Source organism: Leopardus geoffroyi, chromosome A1, assembly GCF_018350155.1.
Source record: "Leopardus geoffroyi isolate Oge1 chromosome A1, O.geoffroyi_Oge1_pat1.0, whole genome shotgun sequence".
Lineage (NCBI taxonomy): Eukaryota > Metazoa > Chordata > Mammalia > Carnivora > Felidae > Leopardus > Leopardus geoffroyi.
The window spans coordinates 11,426,442-11,440,522 of NC_059326.1; the positions used below are offsets into that span (position 1 = coordinate 11,426,442).

General features: G+C 43.1%; 1 protein-coding gene across 10 annotated transcripts in view; it reads left to right on the top strand.

Annotated features, from left to right (window-relative positions):
• The window catches only part of FRY (FRY microtubule binding protein), a 454,383-nt gene that overhangs the window by 413,304 nt on the left and 26,998 nt on the right, over window positions 1-14,081 (top strand). For 7 of the 10 annotated variants that reach the window (XM_045472997.1, XM_045473090.1, XM_045472660.1 and 4 more), the window contains 5 exons: window positions 3,000-3,008; window positions 5,949-6,149; window positions 6,702-6,863; window positions 9,570-9,736; window positions 11,252-11,441. In XM_045472997.1, the coding sequence (XP_045328953.1) occupies window positions 3,000-3,008; window positions 5,949-6,149; window positions 6,702-6,863; window positions 9,570-9,736; window positions 11,252-11,441 (729 nt within the window). The remainder of the gene's footprint in view (window positions 1-2,999; window positions 3,009-5,948; window positions 6,150-6,701; window positions 6,864-9,569; window positions 9,737-11,251; window positions 11,442-14,081) is intronic. The other 3 variants (XM_045472438.1, XM_045472587.1, XM_045472917.1) reach the window with 1 other exon arrangement.

Below are 14,081 nucleotides of genomic sequence, written 5' to 3' on the forward strand. Positions count from 1 at the left end.
TGCAGATTTGTGGATTTGAATGATAATTATGGTGATAGGATGCTTTCAGTTATGAATCATGTGTTTGAAAACTGGGATTGGAAGGAGGGGCATCATTGTGACCCTCTCATTTCAGTAGCTTAGAGGCACGTTCCAGCTGGGGAAAGTCTCTGCCTCATGGAGGAAAACAAAACTGACCAAAGGGAGACTGGCGTACCTAAAAATGCCTGATAAGCAGCCGGCTCCTGGTGTTACTTCACATCCTGAGGCTCACATTCAGCTAAATGCACTGTCTTTCCCAGACAAAGAAAGGGCTTTCTGCCAGTCTTACAGTTAAAACGGAGGCCCAAATTCAAAGTTTAACCTATCCCGTGACTGGTATGCATCTCCTGACTCAACTAGAAACTTGTGGGAAACGGTACTTCCGGTAGCTGCCTACCTTCCCTAAAAGGATGGGACTGTGGACCAATCCTCTTATGTTGAGGTAAGGCCAAGGAGCTCTCCGCTTTTGTTCCTCCCGGCCAAGGCCTACCCTGGATGTCTGGGGAGAATTCTGTCCCCAGGATGAAGAATGTTTTCTCTACCTCTTCTTTTCTGTAGAAAACAAGTTTAGCCTACCCAGTCATTAAAGAATATAAAGACGCTAGCTGTAAAACACCTTTAAAGTAAGTGTCAGCTTTTCACCTTGAATTATCCTAGAACCACTAAAAAGTACTGCAGAGTTTTTTGACTGTTAACCTTAATAAGTGATAAAAAGGGGCGCCTGGGTGGCTCAGTCAGCTAAGCGTCCAACTTCGGCTCAGGTCATGATCTCACAGCTCGTGAGTTCAAGCCCTGCATCGGGCTCTGTGCTGACAGCTTAGAGCCTGGAACCTGCTTCAGATTCTGTGTCTCCCTCTCTCTCTCTCTCTCTCTGCCCCTCCCCTGCTCATACTCTGTGTCTCTATCTCTCTCAAAAATAAACAAACATTAAAAAAAAATTTTTAATAAATAAGTGATAAAGAAATTAATCACTAAATGTGGTGAGGATTGTTTTAAAAAGTCTAAGCCAAAATACAACTGTTTAGGATACTTTCAAAACGTCTCTGAGCCAAAGCTATATGGGATGTCCGAAGATGAGCTCCCTAATCTGGACCACTGACCTAATTTTTGTTCTTGGCCTAGAATTCACGCTTAGGCACCCTCTTCACTCTGGAAGTTAAAGTAAGGAGGGAAATTTTGATGAAGCAAGAGAGGCATCATTTTCCAGTCTCAGCCAAAATTAAAAAAAAAAAAAAAAAGTCTTATGGGACGTGACCTGGCAGGAGTAACAAGTGGAGGAATCAGACACGGTTTCTGAACAAATTTAATTTCTGTCAAAATGAAGGAAAATATGAGGTGCCACTCACTTGAAAATAAATATTATACTAATGCTTTGGGGGACAGTTAATAATGAATGCTACATCTGACTTCTAGTATTCTGTTATTCTAGCAAACAAGAACTACAAAATCATAGTGATCATTTTCTCTTATATAATTAAGATTTTATAAGAAACTTGAGAACGTGGGGGCGCCTGGGTGGCTCAGTCAGTTAAGCGTCCGACTCTTGATTTGGGCTCAGATCATGATCTCACCATTCATGAGCTCGAGCCCCGCCTTGGGCTCCATGCTGAGCGTGGAGCCTCCTTGGGATTCTCTCTCTGCTCCTCTCCCACTCACACACACTCTTTCTCTCAAAATAAATAAATAAAACTTAAAAAAAAAAAAGAAAGAAAGAAACTTAAGAGTGTGAAAGTATGTATTTCATCCAAATAAAATAAACCATCTGAGAATATTTTGCTACTTCTCAATAAGATTATAATAGGGGATTCTAGCAAGCATACAGGGTAGTACAGTAAAAATGCTCGAGCTTTAGGGTCAGGCAAGTCCAGCTTTGAATTTCACCTCTGCCCCTGACTTAGCTCTTGGCTTCCTCCGCTATTAAGTGGGTATGATAATAGCCTGCCGAGTTGATGTGAGGATTAGGTAAGAACCTCTGGAAAGCTTCTAGCACAGTGTCAGGCACATAGTAGGCATTCCTTTGTACTTTCATTGGTGAATAATTCCAGCATATCCTCATCTGAGAAAGCCAAGCATATCTGGCATCTAGAGCAAAACACAATGATCAAAAAAAAAACAAAAACAGGGGCGCCTGGGTGGCGGAGTCGGTTAAGCATCCGACTTCAGCCAGGTCACGATCTCGCGGTCCGGGAGTTCGAGCCCCGCGTCGGGCTCTGGGCTGATGGCTCAGAGCCTGGAGCCTGTTTCCGATTCTGTGTCTCCCTCTCTCTCTGCCCCTCCCCCGTTCATGCTCTGTCTCTCTCTGTCCCCAAAAAAATAAACGTTGAAAAAAAAAATTTAAAAAAAAACAAAAAAAAAAAAACAAAAAAAACACTTTTTTTAGATCTGTCCCTTTTCATTAAATAGTCTCAGAATTTACTGACTCCTATCTGTAACGGTTTGCCTTTGAAATTTTTAGAATCTTTAGAAGGTGCCGTGTCCTTGCTATTAATTGCACATTAGCAGTGAACACACCAGGATGACAGACACTAGCCTCGTGAGATGGATCAGGTGATGCCACCTTTCTTTCTCCCAGTTGATGAGCCTCATTCATTTCCCCACAACACTGAACAATTTGCTCACAAAGAAAAATTTAAGCAACCCCCCCCCACACCAAAAAAAGGGCGTTGAGGAGCACAAGGTGTCAGTCACTGAAGTGACAAGCTATTTCAGAAATCGTATTTATGATTTGTCACCCCAGATACATCATCCGCCCCTAAGAGGATTGGAATTGCTGTTGCTTGGTACTGATTTCTCTCTTTGGGGGTTTGTATATCTTTACCTTTTTTTTTTTTTTAAGTTGCATCAAATGAAGTATATATCGTTGGCACTGTTTGTTGCTGTTGTGTTAAAACTAAGATAAATGCACTTGAGTATCTTTAATATTATCGTTTTAAATAGACCTCTTATTTGTTTTTCTGTCCATTCAATCCGCTACGAAGGAACTGCAGGTAAGATGATGCTATGTTTAATTCAGATCCGCTAAGTAGATGTTTTGCATCGTCGCAGATTTATAACAACATAATTGCTTTTCTTCCTCCCTTCTAGCGTATGTATGCCTATCTGCGCGCATATTTACGTTGAGGTGTGCGTGAGACAAAAAAGTGTTTTTCTTTGTGGCTCCAGGATGGGAATAGTTTCCAAACTATAAATACAAGACAATTTTAAAATCTAGTCTGGAAGTTGCATAGTTATATCTCTTGAGAGAAAGTGAGGTTTAAATAGGATCCATGGAAATCTTATAATGCCTGAGAAGGCAGCCGCACAACGGACTTCATTGTGTAGTTACCTTCTCTAATTAAAGGTGAAGTCAACAAGCGGCATCCGACAGTATACCACGAACACTTCCAAGCAGATCTGCTTATTTTCCAGGAATTAGGAGCTGTCTTTGTATGGCAACTGTATAAAGTTTCATCCAGATGAGAACCATTTCTCAAAAGGGGGTCCTAATAATAATTGCACCCAGGAAACAGGCATAAGCCAGGACCGTCCTGAGCATACTGACTTGTGTCACCCTACTATCCATTGCCATGTCAGACTTACTCTGAGTAGGCATATCTGGGCAAATATATCTTGACCACAGTGCACTTACGTCCCTTCGCCAATAATTCTTACCTGACAGAGTTCTAGTGTGGAAAAAAAATTATTTCAAAGAATAGTGTTTCCAACATTTCTAGAATGTTCAGTCACTAGTACTTATCTCAGTACAAATCCTGAGTGGTTAAGTTTGATAGCTGACATACCCAGATTGTCTTGAATAATTAGCCATCTCCTAAATTTTCTCACACATAGAAAAATCTGACATAATCAGTAAGACACTGTTTTGACCTTGTGGGTTGACTTTTAATCACCACACACACTTGAGCTAGATAATAGCACTCTTGCATCTCAGTTCTTCAGCCTCCACCGCGGTAACAGTTTCAACACCGTTCCCTCTAATGGAGAGCTATCGTATCCTCCAGAAAGACATCCCACTATTCTTCCTGCGACAGAAGCCTTCCCTTACAACCCCACTTCTCATGCCTGGTCCAGCCGGGTCTTCACCAGAGGTGCAGTTATATCAGTATGAGCCATCATCCTTGCCCGGTGTAGCATTCCCTGCCCCTGGGCGTCCATGTTTCTCTGCAAGCTCATGGTTCTGTCTCGGGCTCAGTGCTGGAGACTTCCAGAATTGTCATCCAAGATAGTTCATCCAGCCGATCCACTGATTGGATGCACAAGAATCGGCGTTAGGATTTATGTTTTCTATTCATATTTTGTGTATTTCTCCCAGTAATCTGCACAGTTTTTTTTTCTCTGTACTCTTATTCTTTCAATCTTTTTAACTTCTTCACACATTGCGATTTCTTTTTCTCTCCCGTATTCTTGCCTCTCCACATTTTTTATTTTTTCACTGAAACAGCTATTTTAAAATCCCAGCACAACAGTTAACCTTTTCCACTAGGAAAAAAAAATTATTTGGTGACAGTTTATCACAGCAGATACAGATAAAGGTATAGATACAGATAAGACAGCAGATATAGGTACAGAATATGGAAATCATATTCAACGTCTCCTTTTTATAATCAGATGGTCCTAAGAACAATCATAAACATCACGCATGGGGATCAATGATAATAATTTCTGTATCATATGCAGAATGTGCTCAGGATCATTACCTGTTGCCTTCCACCATGAATAGCCAAAACAGACTTTGGAAAAGCTAAGCATCTGTTCTGTGAGAGATCTATGAGAATGGCAAGGTGTGCTTCATTCAGATCCAGGAGAAATAGATCCTTACACCAGAGGAAGATTAGTAAATTTAATGATCCTAATTTTAACAGTGATTTGCCTCTCATATTATACGGTTACTCTAGTCACTGAGCTCTCACTGGAAAAAGTTGTTTTATTTCAGTGACCCATCAGACAGTGTTTCACGTGACCAATAAATGAAAGGATTCTGGGCTAGATTTTGTTTGGATTCCCTGTTTGTGTAGGTTAAAACTCGCTTATCAGGGGGCTGCGTACTATTTCCCTTGCTTTATTCCTGTTTTAACACAGAGAAAAATAAAACCCCAGTTCCTTTCTAGGAAAAGATTTTGTGTGGACAAAGATACTTAATATCAGATGGTTAGCAGAGCAAGTCTGAGATACAACTAGAAGCTTGAACACTTGGATTGCCACTTAGCACGGCTGTCAGTAAATTAAAAGGTACAAGTCAGCGATAGTGCTTGGGACCAAGTCAGTCACTTCAGGAAAGCAACTCATTTCCACGTTGGGACAATTACTTAAAGATGAGCCTAAAGCAAAAGTCAAGCCACACTACTCTGGCCTCTGCGTAGTGCATGATCCGTCAGACTTTGCCCAGCTGCTCTCAGATGTTCTTTTAACTCTGCATTTGATCTGCAAAAACCGCTGTAGCAGGAACAGGCTGGAATGTTTACCTAATGAATGCTCTTCTACTTAATACCCAAGGGATGTGGAATGTGCTACAGCATAGCTCCTACTTTTTCTCCTTCTGAAAATAGTACTAAACGGGCCGGGGAGGGGGGCACACCTCTTTGGAGATTGTTTTAATATTAATGGTCTCTTTCTTACAGCTTTTTGGAAACGCAGGTCATTATAGGGTTTACCAAAGTCACAGTTGAAAAAATATAATACTACCCGCCACGCCATGGAGAAGCGTGCAGTGCTTCTCCCTGCGAGTTAATACGCATCTAGGTGAAAACAGTATGCTTTCACTACCTTCCACATCATGTGAACAAATTGGTTGCTACCAAGGTAGACAAGAGCTTGAGAGTTCGTCATGAAAACATTTGTTTCTAAGCTATGATTATGACTTAACTGGATGTGTGAAGGTGTTAAGTGCAGGAAGATCCTGGCATAAAAACCAGCTGCTGGTATGATTTCAGGGTGAGAGTATGGACAATTTCAACTGGGGAGTGCGCAGGCGTTCTCTGGATAGCTTGGACAAGTGTGACAGGCAGCTTCTGGAGGAGAACCCACTTGCAGGAAGGTCTCCCAGCCTCAACAAAATGAACCGTGAGGATTCTGACGAGTCCTCCGAAGAGGAGGACCTCACAACCAGCCAGATCCTGGAGCATTCAGACCTAGTAAGTAGAAACCTTCCCACCATAGGAGACGGGAGACTATGTTCGTAACTGAAGCTGTAAGCATGGTTTCCAGTCGCTGCTAAAGAAACTTTCCACCGCTGCTAAACCCAAATCCGAAACGTCGGGTGGCGTCCAACCGATTGTAACGTGCCTCTTGCCTCTGGGTTGCCAACAGACACAACTACTGGGGCATTTGTTATAAGCCCTCGATGGCATCGAGTCTGTTCAGGCCTGGACTTTTCTCAAATAACTTTTATGAGGCTGGAACCTTTTTAAAAATTCCTGAGACATCTGAAGTCTTAGGCAGTCTAACAGTGAGACGTTTGGATGTGGTTATCTGCAGATACGAGTGTTCATGTTTTCCAGTTCTGGGCCATCGTTTGCTCTGCCAGCTGCCGTGTGTCAGTTCTAACGGTAGCGAAATACATACGTTAAATGATACCCGTCAGCCAACAACCGGCTCGGGCAATGGTTTGTACTCTTACGTAGAGAATAATTCGAGCTTTTAGAGAAACTTGACTCTGTGTTTTACCTGCTCCCCTTTCTCAACAGATCATGACTCGTTCCCCTTCCGAGGAGACGAATCCCCTGGAATCGCTCACCGCGGCCTGTGACATGACCCCTGCCGACCCTCATTCCTTTAGCACCAGAATGGCTAGCTTTGACGCGGCTCTGTCTGACATGAATAATCTGCAGATCTCTGAGGGCTCCAAGGTGAAGAGATTTTGGCAATTACGATGGCAATTTACTTAAAGAAAAAGTACCTCCAAATTGCTGAGAAATCTTGGGGGGGCTATAAGTGGAGAGACTGCCTTTATCTTTTTCTTTCTTGCTTTTCTGAAATACTTGAGTTTGCGCACCTGAGCCTCTGTTTTGAAGCGGTTTCCCTCTCGCAAATGAGCAGCCACCTTCTTGTTGGCTGAAAGAGATTCAATCTGAGGTCCTTTTCAGACGGAACACTTGGCATTTCCCATACAGCAGGAACACTGCTGATTAATGGCAAAACAAATCGGCATATGTCTGAGATGGCTGTGACTTGGAAACTGCTGTTCTTTGTCATGACTTTTATAAAACAATATGCTAAGTGAGGAGTGGGCGTATGCATGTATTTGGGGAAATTTTTTCCTATGTAGGAACCAGCTATACAATCTGTGCATTGATTCCATTCTGGCCTTTTGGCATACTATTGGAATTTTCAGTGTTGATCACAATATTATGCCAGATTTGCACAAAACCGTCCTAGCCAGACTGAGGAGAGAAGTAAGTAACGGATACAGTTTTCTTATTTAAAAGGTCAGGTCTTTAAAAAGCTAACAATGTACATTCCATTTAAAGTTGATTTTATCAAATTTCCCTACCATATCATCACCATAAAACTACCCACTCCCACACTGGGTTCACATAAGTGCCCACATTTATGCCCGTCAGTATAGAATTTTATTCTCTTATACTGGAAATACCAAAATAACTTCCTACTGCTGTTAAGAGAAAACTTCCTTCTCCTGAGTTTGGCAGTACAAGTTTGAAAGAGAAAACTATAAAAACAATTTTTAAGATATATAAAAGTATATTCTTTCTGATACTTCTAGTGGGAAAAACTATAATGCTGGCTGTTGTATGTTCTTTTATAGTGGACTTAAAATAGATTGAGACCAAGGGAAATCTATGTCCTTCAAACCAAGGACAACCAACCAAATCGCAATCACTTAAAAATACTGAAGATTAAAGAATGATTTCTAACAGAGCCTCACTGCCAAAGAGGTATAGTCAAATTCTTAGAGTCACTGGAGTCCTTTTTTAGCCAAAAAAAGGCCCAGAAAGGAAACTTGTCTGAGATTAAAATTCCAGAATCCTAAAATTAATAAATTTCATGAAAAGGACATCACAAAATAAATGTGAAGTTATTAGTGTTTGTTATTCCTCAGTCCTAGAATAGTCATTTTCTCCATTTTTTTCTAGTCTGAATGCTAAATTACATAGATTTCTCCTAGAAAGCACTACCTAAGTGGTAATATATTTATGGACTCACACAGAAATCATCTAATTCTGTCAAGGAAAAGTTAAGTCTAATTTCTGAAAGGCTGTCTCTGTTTTCCCCCACGAGCTGGGTTTCTGCAGGGTATAATACAGCCATGATGTTAGAAAAAGAAAAGAAAGGAGATTTTTGTAAGAATTCAGCCCCCCCCCCCTAATAGATTAAGTTTATGTGCACTAATAACCCAGACCAGTCACCGGCAGTCAGTCTCGTTGGCACCACCGTAGTTTTTAAAAAGCAGGAAAAAGCAGATATGGATAAGCCTCTGAAACTCTGCATTTATGAGCAATTCCTTCAAAGACATGAGATATCTTGTTTCCCTACCATATCTTTAAACACTCCTCTTAATTTCCCTATTAATCCTAGATTCAGAATACTAACTGGGTGGCCGGATAGCAACCTGTGATAATACTCTAATTCATATATATTTCTCTTTCGCCTCGCTTTGTTTTGTTTTGTTTTGTTTTGTTTTTTAAGAAAATGACTCACTGAACTGTGTGCGTGTGATGCCTTCTTTTCCTCTTCTGGTCTGTAACCCAGTTGCCTCCCTTCCTCTCATAAAGAACAGTCAGTTCTCCGGCTGACTCCCCCTGGCCCACATTCAAACCCAGCCTCTTTTTCCATTCTGCTTGCTCTGTCTCTCTCCTGCCCCTCATTGATCCCAGTTCTGCCTGACCTAGAGCCCTTTCATTTCGCTGCTCAGTCTACATTTGACAGCGGGGTGAGAGGAGCCTCTTCCATCCGTTATCTCCAGGGGGTATCCCTAAGAGCACAGCATGTATGTAAATGGGTCTTAGAGGATTTCCAGTATGGAAAGACCTGTGAACGGGGCAGGCTCAGTGAACAACTATGGATCACTCGTGCACCCTGCAGGTATTTCTTGAGCATTTACTCCACTGGTCCCTGGTGATTCTAAATTCCAGTTGCCATAGGTAAAGGAATTCTATATCCGAGAATTCCCTCTGGATAGGCTTGCTTTGGAAGGTGAGGGTTGTACAGTGCAAAGAGCAAGTCCGATCGCTCTGATTATCTCCTTGATGTCAGGCAAGTCCCTTTCCCACACATGAGTTGTCTATAAAATGTGAGGGGTCTCTGTATTTAGCATTTATATCCCCCGTAATTACGGGTCAAATGTGGCCATCTACTGAGAACCTCCTTGCAAACTATTGCGGACAAGAATGAAAAGAAGGTAAAGAATTAACAGTACTCCGGAGAATGCCCGAGTCCAGTTGTAGAAACTCACTGTATTGTCGCTGGAAAATAAGTGCCCCCAATTTCTATCACTCTCAGGATTTGTCACTTTTATTTTTTCCTTCAGTGGAATAGATTTTCCCAAATATATTCTCACATGGTGGGGGGATCCTTCCCTCTTTTTCTTCTTCCAGGCTGAAGCTGTCCAGGAGGAGGAGGACACCGCCGTGCACGAGGACGATCTTTCCAGTTCTGTTAATGAACTCCTGGCAACTTTCGAATGCAGTGGTAGCTTTAGCCTGGATATGACTGAGGCAGAAGAAAAGGGCAATCGAGCACTGGACCAGTTTACTCTTGCAAGGTAAAGAAGCCCCTGGTGGAAACGAGCGGTGATGGTGTACCTGGCACTTTGTCTTGTATTCGCTGTATCTCAAGTGAGGTCACATGGGCACTGCTGGGACTCCCTAATGAGGAGTCCAAATTGACTTCTGACTCAGAGGGCTCTCGGCTGGTCAGAGCCATGCAACCGAGTGTGGAACTGAAAAGGGTACTCATGCACAGGGACGCATAAAGCCATTGAGTAACGTAGAATAACACAGAGTAACATAAAGCCATGGCGTAACTCAAAAGCCAAAAAGGGGTCTGGGGACATGGTCCGGGTTTTGCACGCTTTGAAGATAAGCAAGACTGGCAAGGCTTGGAAATGAGGAGTTCTTTCCATTTCGAGTTTAAAGACAAGAACAAGAAGCTCTTTATAAGTTAAATACCTACTCTTTTTTAAGTGGGTGGCTTTCAGCCTAGTCACTGATGTTTCTGAGACTAGTGAGCTGTAGTCAGAGAACACGAATGGACAAAAATAGAGAGGAATAGATAAAACACTAATGCAGCATCTAGAATAAATAACAAGTGATAAAGGCTACAGATTGGCTTCTGGAAAAGAAAGTCAGAATCCTAAAATCTCTCTTCTGAATGTGGACAAGAACGAAACAGGTTTGGATACGGCTAGAGACCTTCTGTTATGGTGAGCAGTATCTGGCCTTTGAAGGGCAAGCTGATGGTGATAATACCCACAGAAGAATCTGACCTTTCACTTGTGTTTATTATCTTCTCTTTCCTCGTCCCTCTCGGTCTGTCTCACCCTGCGTTTCTCTTCTTGAATTTTCCCTTTCTCCCTTCTCCCTCTCCTCCTGGGCATTCATGCATGTGCAGCCATTAATACTCTCCCCCACAAAGGAAAAGTTAAAAGATTCAAAATGTTTGTTATAATGGTTCATAATGGAAAATGAAAAGGATCAAAAGTGCCAAAGCATGGCAAGTAGTGTTTATGTGTCTGGGGAATGGCCACTGGGAGGGACAGTTGCTGGAGGCTCCAAGAGGCCCCGACTCTCTAGAAAGGAGGTCAGGGGGAGCCTAGGTGTCTCAGTCAGTTAAGCATCTGGCTCTCGATTTCGGGTCAGGTCATGATCTCATGTTTCATGAGATGGAGCCCCACATTGGGCTCTGTGCTGACAGCATGGAGCCTGCTTGGGATTCTCTCTCTCTCTCTCTCTCTCTCTCTGCCCCTCATCCCTCATGCACACTTGCACTCTCTCTGGCTCTCTCGCTCACTCGCTCTCTCTCAATAAATAAATGTGTAGAAAACTTAAAAAAAAAAAAAAAAGGAGGTCAGAAAGGGAGAAATCATAGAAATTCTAGAGAGGAAAGGTCTCTTTCCTCCAAGCAGAAGAGAACGTTGAAGGGCTGTGAAGGAGAGCTGAGTCCCTACAGCAACCTCAAAGGGAGGAGGGGACAGAACAGCTGACAGGGTTAGAATTTACACAGCCCGGTGAAGGATGAGGACGTCACTCCTTGACCAGGTTGTTTTCATCTTTCGCAGCTTTGGAGAAGGTGACAGGGGGGTCTCTCCCCCTCCCTCGCCCTTCTTCTCGGCCATCCTTGCTGCGTTTCAGCCCGCGGCCTGTGACGATGCAGAGGAAGCCTGGCGCAGCCACATCAACCAGCTCATGTGCGACTCAGATGGCTCCTGTGCTGTGTATACATTTCATGTGTTCTCCTCCTTGTTTAAGGTACGGTCCTCGTTAGCAGTTCAGACGACTAGGTCTCTTAGGGGAGCCAGCTAGCTTCCGGTTTCAGAAGGGGTGCTTGTTTCATTCTGGGTTTGCATTATTTTCTCCTCCAGATACCCCCCAGTTGCCTGTGATTTCAGCCTTTCTTCTGTTTAACCGTAATCTGCTCAACCTTCTTAAACTGGTATCGCAAAGGCCTTGCCCCCAAATGATTGAGTCCACACGCTGTCCTGTTCGCTTTTGCCATGCTGGCTTGTCTTTTTTTTTTTTTTAATTTTTTTTTTTCAACGTTTATTTATTTTTGGGACAGAGAGAGACAGAGCATGAACGGGGGAGGGGCAGAGAGAGAGGGAGACACAGAATCGGAAACAGGCTCCAGGCTCTGAGCCATCAGCCCAGAGCCCGACGCGGGGCTCGAACTCACGGACCGCGAGATCGTGACCTGGCTGAAGTCGGACGCTTAACCGACTGCGCCACCCAGGCGCCCCCATGCTGGCTTGTCTTGATGTCGTGATCCCAGGCAACCGTGACATGATGTCAGAACCAGCGAGTGGTATCATCTGCCGAGCCTATCCTGCACTCCTCTTAGACCCCTTCTGTACCTCTCTTTTTTCTTTACTGTTCATGTTTATCTTTTTCTTGTGTTTTATCTCTTTCCCGGCATGAATTCCTTAAACATGTCAGCCGTAGCTATGAACACTTGCTTCTGGACACATGAACGGTCGTACTTTGCATCTCCTGGGTGAGCCACAGCCTGGCGAGTCCAGATGGTGTCTTTGTGCAAATTGGAAACGGATGTCCCTTCCTACAGAGCATTGCAGCACAGGGTGTGGCCAGCAGAGGGCAGGCTGGATCTCAGTCCCTCCGCCAGGCACCTGTGGCATCTTGCACACAACTCAACGTAGCAGCCTCTGTGTGGACACCTTCAGATTTCAGCTATTATCCCCAAACAGACTTACAACATCTGAACCAAAGAGGTGGAGGGAACTTGACTTCTGATGGGTGATCGAAGGTTTATTTTTATGCCTGCCTGTCTGTTGGTGTGCAAATACCTGTCGGTTCCTCTGTGCATCTTGCTCTGAACTTTTGCTCTCTAAATTTCATCAAACGATTGGTGGAGGTGGGAGGGGCATCAATAGAAGAGAAAGATGGCCTGTTCTGAAGCAACCCCGAAGGTCTGCCGTCATCGCTGGAATTAACTAGCCCTGTGTGTTGTATTTGAGGCTGATCCTGTCTGGGAAAGTGGCATGGCTGGAAGTAATGCTTAGCCATGAAGATGAGGCTATGGGTGAAGATTTGTATGGTTACCATACAGTGTAGGAGAAAACTAGTTTTAAAAAGCCAGTATGTATGGTAGTATTTTTTTTAATTTTTTTAAGCTTTATTTCTGAGAGAGAGAGAGACAGACAGACAGACAGACAGAGCATGAGTGGGGATGGAACAGAGAGAGAGGGAGACACAGAATCCGAAGCAGGGTCCAGGCTCTGAGCTGTCAGCACAGAGCCCGTCACGGGGCTTGAACTCATGAACCATGAGGTCATGACCTGTGCCCTACTTGGACATTTAACTGACTGAGCTCCCCAGGTGCCCCTCTTTTTTTTAATTTTTTTAAGCTTTATTTCTGAGGGGAGGGGTACTATTTTTTTAATGTCTAGAAAATAGTGAAGATTATACACTAGCATTTCACTGTAGTTTACTCAGGGTGATGAGATTATGGGTGTATTTCTCCCTGCTTCTTTTTACTTTCTTTAGAGCTCCTATTTTCCACTAATGAAAATGCCTTTCTTTCAGCATTTTTTCTAAACTTGTGTTTGCTCACTCACAAAGCAGAATTGCCACTAATAATGCAGGGGAAATGTGAAAAGGGACTTACGTAGTAGTTCCAACTTTCGGTAGACATGAGTAATGGGGAGTGACCAGCCAGACAAGGTAGAACCCTCTTACACTGTCTTATAGGTTGAGCTCTATAGAGTAGAGCTCACAGAGGAACCTGGACTGAGGGATGGGCCCACTAATCACCTTCAGGAAGAGCCATGGCAGAAGGGAAAGGCAGGAAAATAAGGAATTCTATTAAAAGTGCAAAATGAACCACGTCTTCTTTATCCATGTGGTTTATACATACAATGGAATACTACTTGGCACTGAGAAAGAATGAAATCCTGCCATTTGCAGCAACGTGGATGGAACTGGAAGGTATGGTGCTGAGTGAAATAAGTCAGTCAGAGAAGGACAGATACCATGTGTTTTCACTCCTATGTGGATCTTGAGAAACTTAACAGAAGACCATGGACGGGGGGGGGGGGGGGGGGGAAGGGAAGGGGAAAAAATAGTTACAAAAAGAGAGGGAGGGAGGAAAACCATAAGAGACTCTTAAACACAGAGAATAAATAAATAAATAAATAAATAAAATGTAAAAAAAAGAGAACAAATTGAGGGTTGATGGGGGAGAGGAGAAGAATGGGTGCTGGGCATTGAGGAGGGCACTTGTTGGGATGAGCACTGGGTGCGGTATGTAAGCAAGGAACCATGGGAATCCACCCCAAAAACCAAGAGCACGCTTTACCATATGTTAGACAATTTGACAGTAAATTATATTTAAAAAATAAAATTAACTTAAAAATAAATTTTAAAAAAAGTAGG